Here is a 23,901-nt window from a genome sequence, read left to right as displayed (position 1 = left end):
ATTTTTGTATGTCAACGTATTTTTCGTTTTGTGATTCTTTTTTTCCAATATTATATTCTATCCATCATTTTTTAAGTGTCTATGTTTGACTTTCACGCAATTCTTAGGAGTCAACTTAATTATACTTCCAAAATATTACTTTTCATACTTACCCTTTATGAAGATATCATCATTACACTTTTACTCATCAACTTTTTAAAAGGAAATCTACTTTTAGAGACAAAACAAAAAATGTATCAACTTTTACAGACTAAGGGGCTGTTTGATAAAACTGAAAACTGAAACTGAAAGCTGAAAAATTAAGTACTGAAAACTGAATGCTGAAATTTTTAAGCTGAAAAGCTGTTTGATAAATATATTAAGTACTGAATTAAAAAAATGATGAATTAATTTTGTTCCAATTCTATCTTAATTTACTAACGGTCACAATATACTTTTGGTAATGGTGGTGGAGTGGTGGTGGGGGAGTGGTGGAGGTAGTAGGAGTGCTGGTAGTGGTGGTGGTGGTGTAGTGGTGGTAGTGGTGGTGGAGTGGCGGTGGTGGTGATGGTGGTGGAGGTGGTGGTAGGAGCGGTGGTGTGTGGTGGTGTAATGATGGTAGTGGTGGAGTGGTGGTGGTGATGTGGTGGTGGTGGTGGAGGAAGTGGTGTTGGTGGTAGTAGAGTGGTGGTGGTGGTGGTGGTGTAGTGGTGGGGGAGTGGCGGTGGTGGTGATGGTGGTGGAGCGGTGGTGGTGGTGGTGGTAGGAGCGGTGGTGTAGTGATGGTAGTGGTGGTGGTTGTGGTGGAGTTGTGGTGGTGGTGGAGTGGTGGAGTTGTGGTGGAGCTGATGTGGTGGTGGTGGTGGTGGTAGTGGAGGAAGAGGTGGTGGTGGAGTTGCTGGTGGTGATGTGGTGGTAGTGGAGGGAGTGGTGGTGATGTGGTGGAGGAGGAGTGGTGGTGGTGGTGGTGGTGGTGGTAGTGGTGGTGGTGGTGGAGTGGTGGAGGTGTTGGTGGAAGTGGTTGTGGTGGTGGTATGACGGTTGAATGTAAGTACACAAAAATTCAGCCAGAATTAAGTAGCTCAAAGCTACTTAATTTTTTTCAACTTTTTAGCCTATATTTTAAGTGGTACTTAATTTGTTAAGTACTATGAAATGTGGTTATCAAACCTACTGAATCACTTATTACTTAATTGATTCAGTATTAAGTGCTGAATTTAGGTTATCAAACAAGCCCTAACTTTACAACAAGACACTTATTTAGGGACAGCCCAAAATAGAATATATGATACTTAAAAAGAGACGAAGGGAGTATATATTAGTAGGGGATTAGCGAAGAATTAATAAGTTAACAACCAAAGAAAATTCGACGTCTCTCCACGAACTCAAATCTCAGACTTTCCCCTAGAAAGCCAAGGGGTACAAGGAGATGGTCTAAAAACCACATCTATCAATCCACATTATCAATGCGTTGATAAGTATATTTGTTAGGTAAACCCAAAGATTAGTCTAGCGGTCAAGACCTAAGGTTCAACGAGTTTGTTCCCTTATAAGATTTTAGTTTTGAAACTTGTTATATATATGTGCCAATTTTTGATGAACTAGTTCTTATAAAATTTTACTCTGACTTTAATTGAAATTTTTACAAGTGAGTAGTGTGATTGTTTTTTAAAATTAATTGAGATGTACGTAGGATGAGTCGTGCATCTGAGTTAAAAAAGAGAGAGATGAATTTGAACTGTTATCATGCAATGATTATTTCGTCAAATCATAATCAATGTTGAAATTAGGACAGGAATATCAGAGTGATTTGTCGGTGGAAAAGCCGTACCATATATTGGGCATCACATCCCATCACTTTGCCCACATCCCATTAATTAAAAAGAAATGTTATGGACATATTAATGTGTTACATCTCAATCACATATCTCTCATATGCATGTGTGAAAATACTCTATCAGTTCCAGAAAGTTTATGCCTTGTTTGGATTAAGATTTGGGGAAAAAAATTTCAACTCAAAAAATACTTATTATTTCTACTTTCAATCATTACTTTCTACTCATTATCTTTGTCTTCAATCATTATTCTCATTTATCTTTCTATCTCTCTCTATTCATTATCCTTACTTCGAATCATTTCTTTAACAAAAAATTTCTTAAAAACTCATCCAAACACAGCATTAGGGGGTGTTCTGGCTTATTTTTTGTCCTTATTCAAATTTTTTTTCGTATCACTTGCCTTATTGTCATTTTTTGGAGAATTATTGCATCTTCACTACAAGAGGAATCTAAAAAGTAAAAAATTTTGACCGAAATTCAATTTTTTTTGAATAAAGACGAAAATAAATCAATAAGCCAATTTTTTCGTCTTTATTCAAAAAAAAATTGGACTTCGGTCAAATTTTTTTACTTTTTAAATTCCTCTTGTCGTGAGGATGCAATAATTCTCAAAAAAATAACAATAAGCCAAGTGATACGAAAAAAATTCGAATAAGAACAAAAAATAAGCCACTGTGACTTATTTGTCCGAACACCCCCTTAGTCTATGAAATGTCCTACTCCCTCCGTCTCATTTTCTTTACTTTTTTCGTTATCCATGTCACTTTTTAAATACTTATATGTCTTGTTTGATAATATTTTTTATAATTTTAAATTTTTTGTATTATAGGCCTAATAAAAAACTATCAAACAAAATTCAAGTTGCATATTTTTTGAGATTTATATCGAAAGATATAAGCGATTGAAAATTGACAAAAATATCGAAAAATGACATAATTTGAGAAGGAGGGAGAATTACTTTTTCTCTCCTTGACTATTCAAAATGGACAACAATTTGGGACATCCACAAAAGGAAAGGTGAACCAAAATTATGCGATGGAGGGAGAACTAAATAAATGCCACAATTTTCCCTTTATCCTTGTTTGCAGGTTTCGTTATTTATGTGATTGGCGTTGAGGGTATACTTGTATTTTCTTGGTTTTTTGTGGGTATGTTTTGTTTGCTTTGTTTCGTTGGGTCTTTTTTTTGATTTGCTAGATTTTGTTGTATTGGTTGTTGTGTGGAGTGATTTGTACTCATTTGTTTGTACTGTTTAATTGCTTTTTATAAAAAAAAAAAAAACAATCATTTTACCTCCACACCCAATTATACACACATACTTATAATAAGGGTAGAGCCTGCACACATTACACACTCAGTGTGTGTGGGATCCACCCCTATTGTGAGTATGAATGTGTAAATGGGTGTGGAGTTAGAATTTTCCAAAAAAACAACCATATTCATGTTGGACCTTGAACTTTTTGAACAATTCATCATCTAATCATCCATCCATAGCCGTCACCCTAATCCATACGGGAGACGGAAAATTGTGTTAATTACGTACCTATTCTTCTTTGGTTAGTTTTGACTATTTTTCCTCTCATCTCCACCATTCTTTATGAGCGCCACTATTGGTACTGACCACGGTGCGTACGTCGTCTTGTGCGGCCCGTCATGAATCTCACACAAACGATTCATTGATAAATTTTAAAATATTTTTTCAAACGGACCTATAAAAATCAGCTTAATTGAATATATATAAGGCCCCGTTCCAGAACGATAAATAAGTACTTATTTTTTAAGAAGGCAATTTCAAGCTCAAAAATTATGTGCTTACGCAAATAATTTCTTATCACTATGAATCTTGTTTAATAGATCTCATTGAGATCTTTAATACGGCGCAAAAAAAATTGAAACATTATTTTTTATTTACATTATTTTTGAGTTTGAAAATATGAAATAAGTACTTATTTTTTAAGAAGGTAAATTGATCAAATCTCCTAAGACATTTATCCCATACACCAATACACCACCATGCATGCACATACACATACATACATGCATATATAAATACACACACATATATAGGAGAGAGAGAGAGAGAGAGTAGCTTTACTTGGTCAACCTAAGGTTCGACAAAGAGATATGGGCATACTTGTAGTTTTTCTCATAGTCCAAACTCAACAGTCTAGATTCGTTTTTCTCTACCGATCATGACCCCCTTTTATTTTCTAATCAACCAACCCCCCTCTCTACTCCATTCTTAAATTTTATAGACTCAAATACCCTTCCACAAGTTCTCTTTTATATATATTCCCCTTTCGATCTCTGAGATCATCTCCTCCATTATTTTATTTCCACCCTCCTATATTTCAACAACTCTGGTCTCCTTATTCCACACCCTTCAAAAAAATAGGTTAATCTCCACACACACAAAAAAAAAATGATTTCCCAGTATTTCTGCAACACTGGCCTCACTCTTGGCTCAACCTCTCTTGATCATCACAACCCCGATCACCACCATCTTCGGAATCGAGACGAAAGGAAATCGTCGTTGAGATTCGATCACGCGATCCCGTCTCTTACGCTGGGTTTGATCTCGTCGGAGGAAGAGAAACATCAGGTATCGAATTATTCAGTTCTTTTTCGCCGACAGGTCTCCCACTCGATTAGTGCGACGTCGTCGTACTCCAACAACTCCAGTGTGAAGAGAGAGAGAGATGGTGTTGGGGAGGAGGCGGAGGTGGAGAGAGAAAGATGTTCCAAGGTGGGGGGTGATCATGATCAGGATCTTGAAGAGGGAAGTGTTGCAAGGAAGAAACTTAGACTTAGCAAAGAACAGTCTGTGGTGTTAGAAGACAGGTTCAAAGAACACAGTAGTCTCAATCCTGTATGTAGATACTCTCTCTCTCTCGTAGTCTCAATCCTGTATGTAGATACTCTCTCTCTCTCTCTCTCTCTCTCTCTCTCTCTCTCTCTCTCTCTCTCTCTCTCTCTCTCTATGTTGAATTTTTTAAAAGATTTTTATAAGGATTATGGCTTTGGAGAGGGAATATATTGATCTTTTTTTTAAATATGGTTATTATTTCTTTTTCTTGAATTATCAGAAGCAAAAGCAGACCTTGGCGAAGCAGCTGAATCTACAGCCTCGGCAAGTGGAAGTTTGGTTTCAAAACAGGAGAGCCAGGTAAAAATTCAAGTTTTGTTTCTTGGAAGTTTAATTTTTTTGGCCGATCAAAAAAAGAAAAGAAAAGGTTAACATCATACCAACTTGGAATCTACATCATATGCTCTCTTTTTTTCTTTTCCCAAAATGTTACTGACTCGGACATCTCGATTATAAAAAAAAAAAAAATCGATCTATAAAACAAAGTACTTTTGTGGCATATTTTTTTTTGAATTTTTTGTACCAAATTAAGGATCTTAAATAGTCATTTAAATTTACACACGGAATTATGTATTTTTTGACATAAAAATTGCATGAGCTTTTGTACAATGAACTAGTATTATTTTGAGAGGGAGGAAGTATCTCTCTCCTCGAGTGGAATTTTAGAATTTCAAACTATTTCAAAATATTTAACCTTTTGTGAGATTCAAATTAACAATTTTTCTAAGTACAAGCTCCTTTCTTGCCACTCGGTCAAACCCTTAGGGTTAATTTGCATATAGAATTGATGATAGACTCACAATGTTCCCCTTATTTCTAAATAAACGAGTAATGCTTAAATGATCATATTTTTTATTGTGATCTTTAACGTGAAGAAAAATTATATTCTTGAGGAATTAATTATAAATTGAAGCTCAACCATTAGGAACTTAATTAGGTCGTTGACTAATACCCGTCAAAACTCTTGAAAATTTCCTTCTTTCCAATTTCCAAAGACCCTAGCTAATTGTCCAATGACTTGGCCAATTTTGGCTAAAAAATTATAAGGAATTTTTTTTTGTCTTTATTCAAAAAAATTTGCATTTGTTAGTTTTTTGTTGATTTTTTGTGAATTATTCCTTCGTCATGAGGAAAGAAATCTAAAAAGTAAATAGTTACGATCGAAACCCAATTTTTTTAATAAAAACGAAAATAAGCCAATATTTTTCGTCTTTATCAAAAAAAAAAAAAGGTTTCGATCATTATTTTTTATCTTTCTTTTTGGATATCTAGATGTCTAGGACTAATTCTGAAGTCTTGAAGTTAACGACTGGACAAATCCTCCAATGGCCACAAGGCTTAAAATGTTTGACTTCCGTAAAAATCGAATATGCGACATTATGGAGGACAAATACTTATTTGCTTTCCTACGATTAATTGTTCTTATCTTAGTTCTCAAATTTGTTTCCTTTTATCTTAACAGGACAAAGCTTAAGCAAACTGAGGTAGAGTGCGAGTTACTGAGGAAGTGTTGTGACACACTAACAGATGAGAACAAAAGGCTGAGGAATGAAATACAAGAGCTGAAAGCACTCAAGAAAACTGCGCCGTTCTATATGCAACTGCCGGCGGCGGTAGCCACCCTCACCGTGTGCCCCTCCTGTGAGCGGCACGACAGCAGTGGCGAAAACTCCTCCAAAAGCCTTTTTTCTATTGGCGCAAAGTCTCATTTTTACAATTCCTTCACCCATCCGTCTGCAGCTTGCTTGCAAGATTTTAAATAGCAGTCTATACGTACGTATATATGTAAATATGTCTACATGTATATCGCTTGTTACGTGTACAAATTTATCGACTAACGTTAGTCTACACGTGCTGTATATGTCTACATATCGCTCGATCGTTTAAACACTACTTGGAGGTTAGAAACTTTAGTTCAAGCTAGCCTTCTATGTATAGAACTAGTTGTATTATGCAATTTCTATTGTCCTCTCTCTCTCTCTCTCTCTCTCTCTCTCTCTCTCTCTCTCTGGTACAGCTATTGTTTGTACATCTTTACCAATAGTCCATGAAGCCATGAAGGGATTCTTTCCTTTCCTCTCTCTCTCTCTCTCTCTCTCTCTGGTACAGCTATTGTTTGTACATCTTTACCAATAGTCCATGAAGGGATTCTTTCCTTTCATATGTGGAATGTGTTTCTATTTATAATTTGGTGATGTTCCGGTTGGAAATTATTAAATACTGACTGGTTAGTGTACACGATGGGATCGAAGAGAAGGAAAATCATTTGTGAATGGGAAATTCTGTGTCCGTAGATTTATGTGCACAGATATATCTACGGTGAGTTTTCCCTAAATTTTTGATATTTTTGTTATGGAATACATATTTTTGTTCGTCTTTTAAGTCTTTAAGATGGTATGAGCTCCCGTTCTCAATCATTGTTCATAGTTTGAGATGTGATTTAAAGACGTTTTCATGCTCGTACTTGAGCTCCCACTCACAAACGTATGCGCACGTAAATTATGTGACTTAATGCACACCCGAAACTCCTTGACTCTTCAATTTATTCCTTACCTTCAAGTATTTTAACCATACACAGACAAAATGGGAGTTTATCCATGGGAGATTTCAGATATATTGATGGTTGGGGGCTACGAGTGGAGTGGGGTCCGATATCCTCCGTCCTAAAAATTTCTGTGCCTAGGGGTCGGCCATTAAGATTGTATAATTTTTTTTATGTTCTAAATTTAATGGCCAAAAAATCTCTCGACACAGAAACACAAAAATTTTCAGCACAAAATATTCTGCCTCGGACGGAGTAGACGGTGGGTGCTCTCTATTGGACAATTGACGGTCATATATAGTTGTGATTGGACACGTTACGGTCCTCACATTGGTTTTAAAAAATTGATTTAAAATTTTTGGATAAATCCCTTAAATTACATCATCATATCATGATAATAAAATGTTGAATATAATCATGGAAGATTACATTATACAAATAAACAAGCACATCTAACAATATAATATCTATCCTCTATTTACGTATTGGTTGCTCATAACATGGGCATCGTTGTCCATGAAGATCTTGTGACGATCTAACTAATTAATCGTATAGTTTATGGACATAATTTTTTCTAAGGTCCACGTTCAAAATAAGACCTCATGATATATAACTAATTAACAAAAAAAAGACCAAGGGTGGCAGCGCTCATGACTCACTCCCACAAGGTTTGGGTGGCCAGAAGGTCGCAGCTCGCAGGTTTGAGTCGCGCTAATGACTTCCTCTTGAACTTGGTTCTCCTGCGAAGTTCGACCGTGGCCCACTAGCCCTTGGTGGGGCCACAGTTGTTGTGGCTCTTTAATTGGTTCTTTCCGGGACCCGCCGCAGGTTTAGAGTCTCTTTGGTCACGTTCAGGGGAGGGTTGTTATGCCCTGCCCCCTCCTCCAACTTTTTTACTTAGAAAAACAAAAACAAAAACCTCGTTTAAATATACTCATATAATGATGATGAAATGTTGAATATAATCATCAAAATCGGCGGTATACTAATAAACAAGGATACCTAACCACACCTCAATGTGTCACGAATCACACCTCAATCACACCCCTCTCACATGGATGTATAAAAATATTACAATAAATCCTAAGGACCCACATGCAGAGACGGATTCAGAAATGTTGTTTAGTGGGGACACCTTGTTAATCATAGTGGCGAAAATTTATTTTTTTAGTTAACCACAATAAGATCGTTACATAATTAAGGTATACAATACAAACTACAAAAATATATAACACATATTTTCACTTAAATTATGTAAAAATAAGCACAAAATCTCTAACAAAATTTGAGAGTATGGTTTAATTACATGAACACCAACAAGTTTTAGAATAATCGATATAGTTTTATTAATGATATTATTTTAAAATATTGCTCTTAGACAGTTAAAAATCAAATACAATTAAAAAAGAATCGATCAAAATAGACAAATAGTTCAAAAATCAACAAGTATAAATGAACCATATGACGAAATTGAAACATAAAACTAGTTTTATATGTATATTTTCAAAATATATGCACTTGTTTATGTGTAGTAGAACACTTAATTTTATAATTATACAAAATATACAAAAATATAACAAAATTATTTTAATTTTGAGCGGGAGCACGTGCCCCCCTTTCCCTCCGTCCCTGCCCACATGTATGTAAGATGGATGTGATTAAGGTGTAACAAATTGATGTGTCCCTAGCATCTCGATCCATATAATATATCTCTTGAATTGACAAATTAATTTGTTACTCATAATATAGACATCGTTGTCTATGAAGATCTTATGATGACCTAATCGATCGAAACTCAGTTTATGGCCAGAGAATTTATCTTAGGTCTACGGTCTACCGTCCACGCTAATAATAACCCGTATAATAAGAAAATGTCATATCTCTCTTTCCTTTCTTTTGCCTTTGTAATGTGATCTTGTTTATATTCATGCCACGAAGCAAACTAATTGGTTGCAAATAGTAATTGGAAACTTACCATCTCACAGATCCTTAGGTAATTAAGCGAGAGCCTTTATTGAAATATTAAAAAAAAATGCTAGGAACATAACAATCTAAAACCTAGTTTTGCTAGATGATCCACACTTTTTGTTGGCCTGGCCTCGCGCGACACGTGCTTAACACTCCTCACATCGCATTAAGCCATCAATATCTTGCAATCACAAATAAAAGCACACAATGGATGAGCATCGCCTTGATTACTATTGATAATATCTTTTTTTTGAACTGTGAAAAAAAAAATTATTAACCTTCAAAATATTACAAAGATTAAAAGGACAATGAGAGAACTACTATTGATAATATCTGTCGTGGTAATTGCATCCACTTTGAATTAAATTGGCTGTGGATCTCCATATTTCAATTGTACAATTTAATTAAGGGTTTATGAGATCCTAAGGTCTCAACCTCGAAACTTTACAAGTGTTATCAACTTCTTTAAGGCCAGTCCATACGAGACTTTGGCCCGGCTTTAATTGAGCACTGGCTAGTGGACAATAGAACTAGTCCCCTAAGATTGGTATAACAGTGCAAGTACATAAGCTGGAAAGTACACCTGAGTTATAAAAAAAATATCATACTGACTAGTTATATGCTCAAACTACTAATTCAAGAGTATAATAGTGCTAGTCTAAACTCGCTTACTCCCAGTGATGTAATAAAAAAAACAAACTCACTTACTCCATAAAGTGTGTTATTCTAGTTGGAATACTTAGATTTGGAATACTTAGATGCTCGACTTCCGTTGTAATAACTAACTATTAATCCCTGACTCCCGTTGGGAAGATTTATTGTATCAATCAATACAAGAAGAGAGATGCTTTATAGAGAACCAATTGTCCTACTGGCAAAATTTAACCTACATACCCAGCCTTCAATTCTTAATTACCTCGATTTTTTTTGGCAGATAAAAAATTGAAAAATAAGCGAAACAACAACATATTTTTCGTCACTAATTTTACCTAAATTCTCAGCCAAATTTAGGACATATACATAATCACAACGGGGATTAATTTACTTTAAATTGATATTTTCAAACTTTACCCCTATTTAATTTCTTAATTTTTCAATGAGACAAGATTTAAAATTAAATGCAATGGTTATTCGTAAAATCTCCTCCACATGATGTGGAACCACACATTTAGGTGGACTTTTGTAATGACCTGACCCAGTTGACCTGCTAATCATTCGTCTAACCACGTGGCTTAAAAAGTTAACCTCAAGTTATACTTTTTTATTCCCACCGATGTGGGATTGTGTTGTGCTCATTATTGGCTCTCATAATCTCCCCACCTTGGCTGCAATGTCTTCGTTGCATTGGCCACATTTAGTTTTGTATAGCACAATCAGTGTGCTCGTATTATTAGATTCTAAATATGGCCCCCACCATGTAGATCAGAGTTGTGCTCTGATACCAACTGTAACAACCCGACCCAGTTGACCTGTTAACCATTTGTCTAACCACGTGACTCAAAAGGTTAACCTCAAATTATACAGTAACTAGTCGGATTCCTTTATAAAACAACTTTTACCTTTTTATTCCCTCCGATGTGGGACTGTGTTGTGCTCATTATTGGCTCTTACAACTTTGTAGCAAATTAATTCCATGATTGTTGCCTCAAACTCCGTCATCAATCAGAAATAACATTGTCATGATTATATGCACCCATGTTTAGTGGGTGTTTGGAAGTGATTCTAAATTCTGGATTACTTGTATTTCTAGATTATAGGGAAGCGTTTGGCAGAGATTCCGAAAATGAATTATGGCATAATGAATTCTCAAAGTAAGTGTATGGAGACACAATCTCATGAGTAACTTTTGAATTCACTCTAAATTTTGAAATTTTAATAACCATTTTATCTTCAACCTTTTTAGTTACTTACGAACCTGCGTAACCTTTACGGCCCGTTTGGATGCAGATAAGAATTGTGGGTATTAGTTAATAAGGGGGATAAGATAGTAGGGGGTATTAGTTAATAAGGGAGGACCCACATTGATGTAATGTTTATGGAGGAGGATTAAATAGTAGGTTGTTTGGATGAGGTATTAGAGAAGGGTGATTAAATAGTACTTCGTTTGGATGAAAGATTAATAGGGGGTATAAGAAAGGGTGGATGATGTAAAAAACTGTTAAATGACCCTTTTGCCCTTGTGCAGTGCCTAAATTCATTATGTATTACGTTTTATATATAATTGCAAATTTAATTATTCTTTCACAATTTAAGCCATAATATTTATTTGTACTAACAAATTAATGAATTTAGTATTATTATTATTTAAAAAATTATATATAAAATTCGGTTTTTTTAAAAAAAATCGAGGTTTTTTTTTTTAATTCTGGAATTTTTTTTATTTAAAAAAACACATTGTTTGGTAGTTGGAAATGTGTCTATCAAACTAGTTAAGTCAATTCTCGTGTGCATAACAATATTATTTGGTGAAAATGTGTTCATTTTAATTAATTATTCGTGAGGGTGTATGATAGCACATGGTCTCGTATGCACACAATCATTTTTCTTATTCTTTTCTTCCTTTCTTATCACTGTTAACTTTTCTTTTCATCCTTTAACAGAGAGAGGAGGAGAGAGGGAGAGAAAGAGCGAGAGAACTACGGCGGCAGCAACAGCGGCGGCAGAAGAAGAAAATGAAGAAGAAGCAGCAGCAGCAGCTTTGACTGGTTCGATCCCTCCTCTCTTCGATCTGTCCTTTCTTCGATCTGTTTTTGTTGCTACTGTTCTTCTTCTTCCTATTTTTTGTTTATTGCTCCAGAAAACAAAAAACGGTGTAGGGGTTGGGGAGGGAGATAAGGAGGGGTGAAATCGTCAATTTTTGAGAGGGATTAGGGGATATAAGTTATGAATACCTCAGACCCTGTCCATAGGTAAGACCCCCTAATACCCCTTTCTCCGGTATTGCACAAGAACGGGATAAAACAATACCCAACTTCACATGGCTTCCCAAACGAGAGATAAGCCGTGGGCGCAGATATAAATGGGGGTATTAGTTATCCCCTTCATAAGCCAGCATCCAACCCGGCCATTATGGTAATGTGCTATATCATTATCAACCGCTTCACACAAATTCGAGACTCAATTAGTGGATGCAAGTTTCTAGGCAGTAGCAGGGTCGAAATATGTTTCGAATTCTTTATGCATTTAAAGACCTTTTTCTTTTATTTTTCATGATATAAAAAATTTAAAAATATTATTTTTTAGGAATAAAGCCTTCTATTGAATGATATACATTTAGAGCTACTTATCATTGAGGCTCAGTTTGGATGACCGTAATCTTCAGTAGAAATAAGAATGTGATTATTAGGAATTAAATTCCTAGGAATTTTATTGAGTGAGAATAGGAATATGATTACTAGGAATTCCTAGGAATACAATACCTGAAATAATTTCATTCCAGTGTTTAAATTAATTTAGTAATCTTATAGAGGAATCAATTTTTTTGAAAATTTATCAAAGTCAATATTTTTTTTATAGATTGACCCAGAAATCTAAGATTTCCATGGGATAAGGGAGGGATCAAATTCTCACTCAATCTGGTAATGTGATTTCTGATCGAATGTGTCGTCACGAATCACAATCCTATTCTTGTCTCTCCCCAAATATGGGAGTCCTGAGAGTGTTACATCACATTCCTATTCATGTTCCCTTCCAAACGTCGGAATCATAGAAGTATGGAGTTACATTCCCATTTCTTCTCAAGATTTTTGTCATTCAAACTGAGCCTCGAAGGACGTTACTGAATAAACTATAAACTTCAGGGCGTAATAAGAAAAAAATTGAAAAGTAATCGTGGGGTTATGATTGGCAATTCAGAGACAGATCTATCCGAAATCTACACCCGCCGACCGTCTCTCTCTCTCTCTCTCTCTCTCTCTCTCTCCCCCGACCGCGTCCACAAAGGTCAAAACCCTAACTCCCACAGACGGCGGCGACATCGTCGGCGGCAGTCAGTCTCTGGCCCAACGCTACTAGTGAGTCTCTCTCTACTCCAATCAAGCCTCTGTGTTAATTCCTATCTCTAATTCCGTCAAGTAAAACGAATCTGGATTGAAAGTTTTGATTTTATCTCTGGATCTTGGATTTGTGAAAGGAATGAGTCGGCATTTGTCCCAATCGCATGTATGCATCGAGAGGTGATCCGTGTCGCTAAAATTTTATGAACTCTTGTGGCTGTTATTGGTTCCATGTTTAAAGAAAGATTACGTGAATTGTGTATGGTTGTGTTGCTTATGCGGTGAAACGGATTGGCGATAAAATATCGGATATGTTCGAATATCAAATTTACTGATTGGCCCAATTCGAAAAGGAAGTGGATCCTCTCCGGTCCACGACTGGAGGAGACAGTCGAAATATGGACTGTTTAATGCTGCAATTAATGGTTTGGATTTTCTCAGAAACTCTTCGCGGGAAGAATCGAAATCTGGACCATTAAATGCTGCTATCAATGGTTCGAATTTGTTGAGAGACTCTTCGCGGGAAGAGTATTTGAACAAATCCGAACCATTGATTTTCCCAATGTATGGTCCAGATTTGGACGGTTTCCTCTAGTCCAAAACTTGGACCGGGGAGGATCCGATCCCATTGGAAAAGATTATGATGATGAAGGAGGATACAAAAGAGACCCAGGCTTTGTATACCTCCTGGAGGCACCCATTCCCATTCCCATTCCTTGTGAGTAGTGAATGGTACGCGAGTGGTACGCGAGTGGTAACAATCCACCAGCGTTGGCAGAATTATACCCTCTTTGACGTTCGCCTTGTGTATGTGATAGAAAGAGTCTTTTGCTTGTGAAACAGTGGGCCGATTTGAAGTTTGCCTTGTGTATTGCATTTGAAAAGTCAAGTTCTGATCGCAAGTCCATGCATAGTTCTCCATAATCGCATGCAAATTCAGTATTCAGCTGCCCAATCTTCCATACAAAATGAGTTTGTCCATATTCATATTCTTCTAAGGTCGCTGTTGAGTACAGTTTGCACTTTGTACTTTCCTATGAATGTTAATATCGTTGATGGTATTTTCTATCAGGGAAAAAAAATATTGTTGCTGGCAGTTAGTGTATGCCAATGTGAAAAGTTGTTGTTCTTGTGCTTCTTCGAGGCTGACATGGTACCTTTTTTTTCTAGGGTTTATTTCAGCACACTTGTGCCACCCTGAGAAGCTTTCTTCAATTGTAAATATGGAAACTGAGGATTCAAATGACCTCCCCCCTGCTTTCGATTCTGTCCGTGAAAGGGAGAATGATGACCTTCATAACTCCAATTGTGAGACTAATGGTGCTGGTTCTCAACCAAGTAACTCAGAAATTATAGAAGACAAGCTAAATGGAGAGGTCTCGGGGGCTTTGGAGGTTGATGTTGGAGATAGAGGCAGCCAACCGTTTGTGGCAGATGACTTGGGTGGGGACTTGATTGAGAGTTCATCTGTCATGGAAGTAAGTGTTGAATTGAATGAAACTGTTGTAGTTGCAGACGATGTGAAGTGTTTCAGAACTGAAATACAAACTGAGAATGACCTGGTAACTGTTCATGATGGAAGTCCCATTAACAACCGAAAGAGAGGCGGAAGTCCTATCAGCAATCTTGAGATAGATGATAGTCGTATCCTGTTATTTTATTTCCTTGAATATCTAGAAAACGGAATATTCCTGCTGTCCCTTTCTTGTTTATCCAACTTTTGATTTTGGAATGTCCATAAAGGCATGTTTGCTGTAGAAGTCTTAGCATAGAATTTTGAAGTTTTCCGAACCATCCTTTGTGATGTATGGATGCTTTGCAAAGTAGGGATAGAGGGCAATGTTGATAATCAATACTTTCTGGTTTATTTTGAAAAATTCATGTCCCTTAAAAAGTTGGAACTCTCAAAAGGGATCAACATCTTTGATCTTGGGATGGATGGAGTAATGTATAGTTATTGGCCCCTTCTACTATTGTTTTGTCTCCTTTTTTATCTGGTAATCTATGTCTGTTTGCATCCATGCAGCTACACTTGTAAGCACTTGGTGTGATCGTTTGCTTGTGTTCAGGTTCATCCACATAAACAAGCCAGCCTTTGGCTTAGAATTAGTTCCTTTGTATCATGTTTTCCGTAATTTGCAATGCCAGCCATATCTGGAGTTAAGAGAGCCAGAACAACAGTTGAGGAACAGCAACCTTCAGTCCTCATAACGTATAACTGTTTGCGAAGGTATTTTCATACATAGAAAGTTGAACTTTCCTTCAACTATCTCTTTTAAAAAGATAGCAGTCCTTATTCCTAAAAGGGGACTTTATAAGGTGGTTTTTCTTTTTTCGTCAAATTGTGCATGGCTGAATTTTCTGCAACAGACAGAGTAAACAGAAGCTTGAGGAGCTATTACAGAAGTGGTCGGACTGGCATGCTCAACATTGTTCGTCTCTTGTAAGCTGATTCTTTTTTCTGTGTTCTATGTTGTCTTTCAGTTGATTTCAATTGTTGTCCTAGTGGTCTAGCAGTTTTCCCGTAGTCAAATACAGTACTTCTGGTTGCTTTGGGTATTTAGAAGGCACTCAGTCAGTGGGATCTTTTTTCCTTCTTGCAATAAGTTTACTGAATCAGTGGGATCTTATAGTAAGTGTTGTTGTACATTTTTGTACGAGTGTCATGCTTCTTTTATTTTCTAGTTAGACATGGATAGTATGTTGGGAACAGTGGGGAGCATTAGGCATGATTCCCATGAGGTGGAAAAATCTTGTGACATTAGGCCACATTGAGTGCAAAGTTGTCTGCGTTGTTCTTTACTATCTTTAGTTCCCCACCAACAGTTTTGAGAAGATCCCAAAATGACTGGCCTGAAACGCCCTCCTCCACATAGACAACTTTTTTTTCTTGTTCCTGGTGCACTTATGTCCACCGTTTAAGTGTCTAATATTGTACTATACTGAGTGTAATGTGAGGGCCAAGACAAGCAAATTATTTCAGGTCTGTTGCAGTGCAAACAACTCTTCATTTAGTGAACCATCTAAGAGTGACTAATATAGGTGGTACACTGGTACTATAGTTTTAGCACCACCAGATTGTCTCTTGTTCAATGGATAATCTGGAATAGTACAAAACCGCAAGGTTTTTCCTTACTCGGTTTGCTATTGTTTTGTGAGCTCTATGTTGAAAGTTTGGATTCCGTTTTTTGTTGGATTTCTTGCTTGCGTTTATAGGAATGACATATGTTATATATTGGTTATGCATTTGATATAGTTTTCTCTTCATTTAGCCGCATCTTTTCCATTAATATGTATTCTCTTCAACCTGATTCATATATCTCTGTCTCTGCAGGATTCCGATGAGGTGCTTGAATCTGGTCAAGAGACATACTTCCCTGCTATTCGTGTTGGTTTGGATAATCCTTCTTCAGTGGTATGTCCAGCATACCTATATCTGGTGCACAAGTAAAGCGCTGGCATGCTATTAATTTGATGAAAATTTGGGTTTGGTTTTGAATTATCAGTGCTTGTTTTCCATTTTCTCCCCACAAGTGAAAAAGTATTGAAAATATCACCAATAAGGTGCAAACTATGTACAGTATGCATACAGAATCTAAACCCCAAACAAGACAGAGTTATCCAGTAAAAATCATCAAAAGAGGAATCACAAGAATTCTCCTTGGCCACTAATGTAAAGAAAAAAATAAAGCTGATTTAAGCCCATCAGCCCATGTATGGTGGTAACTCTACTGCACCTCATCCAGATATGGTGATTCAGTTTGTTCCTTATGACACATCAAACACAAAAGTGCCAAACTTCCGTACTATTTTCATTTCTTCAAATAGAACCCACCTTTTTAGCTTGCTTTCCTTGTCTCTATACTGATTCATACGGTTTTAGTTCATTGAAGTGTGAGGTGACCTTTCTGACCCAAATTTGGAGTATGAGGTGACAAACTATCTCGATCCATCCTATTAAAAATGGTTTTACAAGTGCTGACTCCTTGAATGTCCATGGCTTTTTGTATCAATTGATAATGCAAGTAACGTCATTCCTCAAGTTCAGGAGAAATGGATCTGCATGATTGGTTTTAGATAATTTTGTGTTATTATAGTCAACTAAGTCAAGAAAACAGAAAGTTCGTGCAATGAGGACTTCTTTTGGTACTATATTCACTTGGTACCTAATATCAATGATAATCGTATTATGAGTATGATGTTTTCAATGTTATCTGCTGACATAAAAGTCATAACTAATTCTGGTAAACAGTGTTGATGTGCGAGTCTCTCGAGGATATGATTATTTGATCGATGGATGTTTTTTTCAATAGAATTGTAATTGGTGATCAACTAATAATGCACATTGTCCTTGTCTTTACCAGGGTTTGGGGTGAATCGGGTGATTGTAGACTCTCTTTTTTTCTCGGCAAAAGTAGCAATTTATTAAGAAAACTTGATAATTTTCCTGATGGAAGGCAACCCTAGAATTTCTATTAGGCTAGTGGCTGTAAAAGCGGTGAGTCTGAAGATATAGATTTTCTGAAATACTACTTCAAGGAGGTCACTGGTCACTGATGTTTATTGTAGCAGTGTTTTCTGAAAATCAGGGGACATGTTCTGGCTTGTAGAATCCATATTGATTCTTTGTACATGCGTTATAGGTTCAGACTTTTTCTTGATTGTGTTTTCACTTTCTCCTTCTCCCTTACAAGACTCTACGTACTTCCTCGTATTGATGGCATCATGATAAGTCAACATGATCCCTCTGCTTTAGATCAACATAAGAACTGGATGCTTTTTGGCATCATCTGCTACCTGTCATGATGCTTTTTGTAAGTTCATCTAAGAACTGGATTAACCTTCCATTTCTTTTTTTTTGCTTTCGTCCTCACTTTAGTTTGGGATTTGTGTGGGACCATTAAATGGTTTGAAATTGCTATGCCCTTTAGTGCATGCCCTAACACTCTAGTGGGACAAGTACGAAATCTGGTAGTTATTTGCTTCCATTTGGCCAGTGTGTCTTTCAAATATTTTATCTCGAGATTACGACGAAAACATGAAGTAGTTCACGGGTTTCCTTGCAATGCAAGCTTTGAATTTTTTAGCACTCTTTTACCTGTAGTCATTCTGGATGGACAACCAAACAAGGAACCAAACAAGCACGGAGTTTATTGCATTGGACAGTAAATCTGTTCCACTTTATGATCGTGGATACTCATTGGAAGGGTAAATACTTTTAGTTTTTGTATATTTTGATATTTATTTCTGTTTGTAATGATAAAAGTTTGGCTGCTATTAACAAAAATACTACTGTTAACAGAAGTGAGCTGTAGATTCACAAATTGCCTTTGAGTTGCAAATTTTGATCTCAAAGTCTCTAGCAATGTCTTTGTAGTCCAAAGTTTTGATAAGTTTCTACCTTCTGACAACCAGGGTGAATGTATTTTTTAATATTTTTATTAGAGAACGTACAAACATTTCGGGTTTCTTTGACATCTGCAAACTTAGATAAAATGCAGCAGTTGTAGCCGCCACTGGAAAATAATGTCATATTTACTGTTCAGATGAAGAATATATACATTTATGACATGTTGAGGCACACATATCAGACTAAGGTGGATTTAGGACTTATAGTGCCTTGTAATGTTGGCAGTGACGATGCACTGTAATTACAGGAGTTTTTTTGAAATGTAATCTGAATCCCTTTTACCATTATATATCTGTTCTCTAAGGGTTTGTTCTGAGCCTTCTGACTTATGGAAGGCAAGTGGACTTCTGTGTTTTACCGTATGTTACATGGACTCGGGGGTTGTGGCGGGTTCAAGTACATGTCTAAGCATAGGATGCATCTAATTAGATATCCAAGGACTGTAGAAAAGCAATACTCCTATGTTCCTACTTCTTTACACGATTCATTTGTTTTCTATTTCAAAGGGTTTTTACAATGTTCCATGGAGTGTTTCATGCATAATTGTGAGATTGATATACATTTAACTGTCTCGGAGAATTTGACTGCTTGGCATACTTTGTTAGACAAATGTCAGATGCACATGTTGGAGTTGGAGTTGGACAGATACCCGTACACTGTCATGCGTCCAAAATGGGTACTTACAAACATACAGAAGAAACCATGTAGCACATGTTTCCCTGCCCATGATCCATTAAAACTGGACATGGTTAAAAACCGGAGAACTTCTCAACAAAGTTGGTTCAGATTGTACTGTTGGATCCTGCTGATTTTTAACCCTGTCAAAGTATCTGTCCATGTTTCAATACATGGGTTTTGCACCAAATTGTTCCAACACATTTTGGAGACAACTGGAGAATATATTGCACCAAATTGTTTTTCTGCTCTCATTAATCTTTGCCCTCTAGTACTCATGTGATTTATAGAACTTTCTTAGAGCATCCACAGTGGTATAATCAAAACCAAAAGGTTGCTAAGGTTAGCAACATTTGTTCAAAAAAGAGCTCACATTGGAATAACCAAACTTAGCAATTTCTTAGCAACTCATCGAATTTTGGCCCTTGGATAATCAAAATTAGCAACCTTTTGCTAATAATCAAATTTAATTGTCCAAACATTTCCTCATTCAAGTACACCATCATTACACAAAAATCTTCTCTCTTCCATTTTCAACATGTTTGTAAGAAAAATACTTTTAAAAACAGTTTTTATTTTTTTGCAAAACCAAATTTTTTACACATGTTTTTTTATTAAAACTGTTTTTCCCAAAACCGTTCTTTTGAAAAAAAAAAAAAAACTTTTTTTAATTCAAAAACTGTTTTTTTTTTTTAAATCAAAGTTTTCAAAAACTATTTTCTCTTTTTCTAATAACCTGTTTTTATTAGTTTGAAAACTATTTTTAAAAAATTGTTTTCTATGTCACAATTTCTAGATGTTTACAAGTTAAAAATGTGATGTGGCAAGTTTTGATTATTCAATTTTGATTCTACCATTGTAGATCTCTACATTGCTAACCTTAGCAACTCCTTAAATGGATAATCAAAAGATGATGTGACAACTTTTGATTATTCCACTGTGGATGCTCTTAGGGCTTTATTTTTGTATGAAGCATCCTTTCAGGCTGTCCTTGAGAACTAAAAATTACATAGTTCCAACGGATGCGTTTATTTACATCTCAATTTCTATGTTACAGGGGTTTGGAAATTGGAGATGCTTCCCGGTGCTTCAATTGTAGTTCGTATGGCCACTCGCTAAAGGAGTGCCCAAAACCTCGTGACACTAAGGCTGTCAATAATGCTCGCAAGCAACACAATTCAAGGCGTAATCAAAATGCTAGTTCCCGTAACCCAACTAGATACTATCAAGATTCTCCCAAGGGAAAGTATGATGGTTTAAGGCCAGGCGTACTTGATGCTGAAACACGGAAACTTCTGGGTCTTGGGGTAATGTGTATCGTTCTTTTGCATGGAATGGCTTGGTGCATTTTTTATTAGTGTTTAACGTGAGCATGAATTTCTATGAAAAAGTGTCACCTCAATGCAGTAGAATAAGGCCATTTGATCTTGGATTAGATATTTACACACATTAAATCTTATCTTATTGTAATCTTCATCCTGGTGCTTCTTACACCAGAAAAAGAGTCCATGTATATGCATAGTATAAATTAGATGTTAACTATGGGTGACCCAGTTCAGTACTGAAGACATTGTTTATTATAAACCCTCTTACTCCCCCAATTATATTTATCGTGTAAGCCCCTTGTTCTCATGATTACGTATTTCTTGTAAGTCCTTTTTATGCTGTTTACCTCAGTGTTACAACAAACCTCTTGCCACCGCCACATCTTACCAAAGAGAAGACCAATGCTATCAATCTCTCTGGTAAAAAAAAATGCCAAAATGACTTAGCACGGATGGAGCTATTTCCATTTTTTGACGTTATGACACTATAGCAAGGAAAAAACGGTTAGACTTCAGAAGAAATACCTTTGAACTTACCAGAACAGGCATTTGCTAATGCATTTTGAGGTTTTGGTGTGGGGGGTGAAGGTATCCTTACATGGTACCTACTTTCCTCTTTCATGTTTAAGAGGAGGAAAATATACAACTGTTTTCCACCATGCCTCTGTCATTAAGATTGGAAGCAATTCTGTTCTTGAATTATTAGGGAAATTGAAATGCTTCATTTGTTCTCCATCTTTAAATTGGTTGTTTAACTTTGTCAGCTTAGCAATACAAGAAAAGAATTATTGGATTATCTGTCCAAGTAATTTCTATTGTGATAGAAAAGTCGTAACTTTCAATAAAATAATGATTTTTTTTCCCTTCCCAATTTGGTTTTTGAATCTACGTACAGGAGCTTGATCCACCTCCTTGGCTTAACAGAATGCGAGAGATGGGATACCCACCTGGATATCTAGGTAATTGCGTTATTTATCGAGTATATTTTTTATGTTTGTAGTTGTGTTATTTAGAATTCCAGCGTGCACATAAAGGTAATTTGCCTCAGTCTTGTACTCAATTCAGGTGTTAGAGTTGATTTTCTTTTCCGTTGCATCTGCAGTCTTTTCTTTGTGCTCTGAGTCTTGTTTTGTTGCCATACTTTCCTGAATAAGGAATGTCTGTAATGTGAAAAGGCTTTTGACCGTGCCCTAGCTAAAATGTCTTGTGGTTAGATTGAGGTTGGTTAGATTGTACTGCTACAATTGCAGATTCTGCTTCCCTAAATTGGGACAATGCCTGTAATCTCATACTCATGCAGCTCGAAAATTACCCAATATGTTGGAAATCTCTTTGTAAAGCTTCTCAAGATCTTTGGAGAATCTACTCCGTTGCTGGTAAGAATGCCAGTCAAAGGGAGATAATATTTGTTGTTAGAGATAATGCAGTTGACGAGTTTAAATAATGTAGGGGTTTGTGCTCAGTTGATGTATGACCATAATTTGTGTTCCCAAAAGAAAAGAAGAGTTCCTTTGCTTTTGAACTTTCTCAGTGTAGATCCCTGAATCTAGTTTTCCTTTTATGGCTCACTCATCAAGGCTGCATTTGTTTCAATGGAAAATGGTTTTGTAGACTACTCAAAGATTGATTTTTGCGCTCCATGAAACCACAAAGTTGTTATTTTTGGTTGATAAAGTCTTGGACTCTTGGCTAAGCACTGAAAAATAAGAACTATACTGAAGGTTTTACCGTAAAAAGTCTTGCATGAAAATAATTTTTTCTGAAGTAAAACATTATAGAGCCATCCCAATTATTGTGGTGTTCATGTTTCGGCAATCTCTATTTGTGCTCATATTGTTTGTCTGTATGACTGACTGTATTTTTAGATGCAGAATTTGAGGATCAGCCTTCAGGGATTACAATTTTTGCTGATGAGGAAATTAAGGAAGAAAAAGAAAAGGAAGATGGTGAAATCCTTGACACCGGCAATCCTCCAGACCCACCAAAGAAAATGAGTGTTGGATTTCCGGGAATGAACGCACCGATTCCCGAAAATGCTGACGAAAAACGATGGGCTTCGGGCTCATCAAGTACCAATTCATCTAGGAATCGATCACACCACAGAAATAACCGTTCATCTGATACGATGAGCAGAGGCCAGTATCACGATCAAAGGTGGGACAGGGATTTCAGAGATGAAGGGCCACCTGGTGTTGACCCTGTATTTAGCTCTAGTTATCCCCAGAGGTATGGTGGTTATGACTCTCCCCAGTATTCAGGAGGTAATATTTCTATACCAAGCCCTAGTTTTGGAAGGTCATTGTCTGAAAGAGGTAGATGGAATCCTTCAGTCTATGAAGGATCTTCAAATCCCGGTTCACATAGTTCTGTACCGTATTCCCCTCCAAACGCGTTGTTTTCACCCCCAAGTTATGGTTCAGCCGGTTTTCCTAGACGGGATGATGACAGTCGAAATATTTTAGGCCCCGATTATTCATCTCATCGTAGGGATAAGCACCACCATCACAGTCGGAGGTAACGACATTTCATTCTAAATCTTGATTTGGGGTATTCTTCATAAAACTGACGTTAGATCTACTATACTTCTTAGGAGGAATGATTGTATTATGTGTTTTGTAAAATGATTCGATAGGTGATCTTTAGATCAGTTGACCTGGTAAAGTTGTATTGTACCATGCGATTGCTCTAACTTTAATGCGGTTTTTGTATTTTTTTGGACCCTTTCGGGTTATCTTTTCGGCTTTTGTTGTTTATGTTAATGCCAATTGCAATAATATCCCTGAAGTTTCCTACTATTTTTGTGATAACACTCCATTCAATAACCCAATGTTGGATTTTCTTTTCATGTCAGCGAAATTTTACTTTACAAGCAATATATACATGTTCAATTACAAAGGCAAACCAAGAAAAGTCCCAACTTTTACAGTTTTTTTTCCTTCTCTTTTTTGAAACTAACCTTGCAATTGTTAATAGAATCTTAAGGTGGTGCTTGTAGCATACTCCAAGCAAATTATAGCAAGCCGGTCTCGTCGTAAAGAAACCTGCAGCCAGGAGCCTCTTTTCGTTCTGCTCAACTCATCGGAAAAAAATGTTCGACTTGCAAGTGGTAAGCATATAGCTAGCGTTCCTTCTGAGCGAAGATCATACTCCAATTTTGACTATGATTGGGTTCTTCCATTGACTATGATTGGTTTCTTTAGTTTACTGATTGATATCTGATAGCCTAATTGTGCACTGCGGAAGATGCACTTTTCGAAATCTTCTCAAACTGTATTGACATCAACGGAAGTAAAATTTTCGTTT

The 23,901-nt window shown here is 36.4% G+C and overlaps 2 protein-coding genes across 4 annotated transcripts; both read left to right on the top strand.

Annotated features, from left to right (window-relative positions):
• The first annotated feature begins 3,889 nt into the window (after nt 1–3,889).
• On the top strand, nt 3,890–6,657 carry LOC131332007 (homeobox-leucine zipper protein HAT22-like). 2 transcript variants are annotated; one of them, XM_058366019.1, is made up of 3 exons: nt 3,890–4,686; nt 4,907–4,983; nt 6,146–6,657. In XM_058366019.1, exons 1-3 carry the CDS (start codon nt 4,240–4,242, stop codon nt 6,444–6,446), a joined length of 825 nt encoding a protein of 274 aa, XP_058222002.1. In that variant the 5' UTR covers nt 3,890–4,239; the 3' UTR covers nt 6,447–6,657. The 2 variants fall into 2 exon arrangements, with proteins under 2 accessions (XP_058222002.1, XP_058222001.1); XM_058366018.1 differs by having other exon boundaries at nt 4,904–4,983.
• A 6,391-nt stretch (nt 6,658–13,048) lies between these two features.
• Nucleotides 13,049–23,405, top strand: LOC131332006 (uncharacterized). 2 transcript variants are annotated; one of them, XM_058366017.1, is made up of 9 exons: nt 13,049–13,206; nt 14,359–14,832; nt 15,337–15,418; nt 15,559–15,631; nt 16,523–16,603; nt 18,293–18,396; nt 20,331–20,580; nt 21,494–21,557; nt 22,470–23,405. In XM_058366017.1, exons 2-9 carry the CDS (start codon nt 14,412–14,414, stop codon nt 23,114–23,116), a joined length of 1,722 nt encoding a protein of 573 aa, XP_058222000.1. In that variant the 5' UTR covers nt 13,049–13,206; nt 14,359–14,411; the 3' UTR covers nt 23,117–23,405. The 2 variants fall into 2 exon arrangements, with proteins under 2 accessions (XP_058222000.1, XP_058221999.1); XM_058366016.1 differs by having other exon boundaries at nt 22,464–23,405.
• Nucleotides 23,406–23,901: the final 496 nt, after the last annotated feature.

The sequence above is a fragment of the Rhododendron vialii genome, chromosome 7a, assembly GCF_030253575.1.
Source record: "Rhododendron vialii isolate Sample 1 chromosome 7a, ASM3025357v1".
NCBI classification, from domain to species: Eukaryota; Viridiplantae; Streptophyta; class Magnoliopsida; order Ericales; family Ericaceae; genus Rhododendron; species Rhododendron vialii.
Note: the sequence above shows the minus strand (reverse complement) of the source record. Positions and strands in the feature narration are given on the sequence as shown.

Bases quoted from the DNA above. Each gene is read 5' to 3' on its own strand.
- LOC131332007 (XM_058366018.1), top strand. From the start codon at position 4,240: ATGATTTCCCAGTATTTCTGCAACACTGGCCTCACTCTTGGCTCAACC. The intron at 4,687-4,903 runs GTATGTAGATAC...TTGAATTATCAG, and splicing joins AACACAGTAGTCTCAATCCT to AAGCAAAAGCAGACCTTGGC. The intron at 4,984-6,145 runs GTAAAAATTCAA...TTATCTTAACAG, and splicing joins TTTCAAAACAGGAGAGCCAG to GACAAAGCTTAAGCAAACTG.
- LOC131332006 (XM_058366016.1), top strand. From the start codon at position 14,412: ATGGAAACTGAGGATTCAAATGACCTCCCCCCTGCTTTCGATTCTGTC. The intron at 14,833-15,336 runs GTATCCTGTTAT...TTGCAATGCCAG, and splicing joins TCTTGAGATAGATGATAGTC to CCATATCTGGAGTTAAGAGA. The intron at 18,397-20,330 runs GTAAATACTTTT...TCTATGTTACAG, and splicing joins CGTGGATACTCATTGGAAGG to GGGTTTGGAAATTGGAGATG.